Source organism: Echinops telfairi, unplaced genomic scaffold (genome assembly GCF_000313985.2).
Source record: "Echinops telfairi isolate 266 unplaced genomic scaffold, ASM31398v2 ScPeMD7_7410;HRSCAF=8448, whole genome shotgun sequence".
Classification (NCBI taxonomy): domain Eukaryota; kingdom Metazoa; phylum Chordata; class Mammalia; order Afrosoricida; family Tenrecidae; genus Echinops; species Echinops telfairi.
In genome coordinates, this window is record NW_022111310.1 from 16,735,999 (window position 1) to 16,737,290 (window position 1,292).

Consider the following 1,292-nt stretch of genomic DNA (forward strand, 5'->3'; position numbering starts at 1 on the left):
CTACTCGAGCCCTTAGTATCAGCTCATTTCCTGCCCCCCCCCCTCATGAACCCTTGATATTTTTTTTTTCATGTCTTACACCTACCGCTGTCTCCCTTCACCCACTTCTATGTTGTTTGTCCCCCTGGGAGGGGGTTATATATAGACCACTGTGATCAATTCCCCCTTTCCTCCCCCACCTTCCCCTTACCCTCCTGGTATCGCTACTCTCACAATTGGTCCTGAGGGTTTTATCAGTCCTGGATTCCCTGTGTTGCGAGGTCTTGTCTGTACCCGTGTATTTAGCTTTTTTGTTGGCTCTGCACCTCCTGCCCGCCAACAATGCTCCCAGACAGTCTCTGAGAATACGGACTTTGTCATTTTCCTGCTCCAGTGTTTTCCAGACATAGCCAGTGTCCAATACACAGCCCTTTGAAGTCAGAATAGGTGGGAGAGACCTGTTTCCTGTTCAAATGTTCTCTATTTTTCACCTAAGTTATTGAAGGATCATATTTAAAAGGGTCCAATATGCTTATATAAACAGTTAAGTGAATGATTTACTCCCTCCCTCCCCTAGATTTGGACTTTACAACATCAAATAGAAAGCCTTTGCACTTTTCCTTAAGAATACTGGGTCTTAGTAGCTTGACTTATTCCGCAGTCCTTTATTCAGCTCCAAACTCCTTGCATAGTAATAACTGTTTCACAGTTACCTTAGTGATTTCACGTTCATGTCCTCTGAATCTTTTCACCACCTTTCCAGTTTTCCAGTTATAGGCCACAACTGTCTGCAAGAGTCGTCAGGGCATTTTAGGTTAGCCATTGAAAGACAACAAGCCTCCGGACCATTCCCTGCTTTAATTTCCCCTTGTCACTAAGCACCCCTGCTTCAAGCACGAGGGTCTTAATTGTTCTGTCCTTCCTCTTGTTTCTAAACTCAGGTTTGGGCCTTTTTTTCTCCTTCTGATGGTTCCTGTCTTTCTCCAAGACTCTGGGCCACTCCTCTAAGCCTAAGTGATGGGTTTGGGATAAAGGGATTGATTCAAGTGAGGTTCTGGTTGTAAATACCAAGGGAGAATTCTATATGGGTTTAGATTTCCCCCCTAATTTCATTATGCTTCTGTTTCAAATTAGGGTGGGGGCAGCTCATCCATAATCCCAACAGTCAGTGAGAACTGTTAAGGATTTCAATTTCCTGATTTTTCTGCAGCTATATACATTTTATTTTACTTATTTTTAAAGTCATTTTATTAGGGGATCATACAACTCTTATCGCAATCCATACATACATCAATTGTGTAAAGCACAATTGT

At 42.7% G+C, this 1,292-nt stretch overlaps 1 protein-coding gene across 1 annotated transcript in view; it reads right to left on the reverse strand.

The window, feature by feature from the left end:
• Positions 1-1,292, reverse strand: part of WDR31 (WD repeat domain 31) — a gene marked incomplete at its 3' end in the record, with an annotated part of 18,917 nt that overhangs the window by 8,492 nt on the left and 9,133 nt on the right. Inside the window, exon 3 of the mRNA XM_045296635.1 lies at positions 693-767. Coding sequence (XP_045152570.1) covers positions 693-767 — 75 coding nt within the window. The remainder of the gene's footprint in view (positions 1-692; positions 768-1,292) is intronic.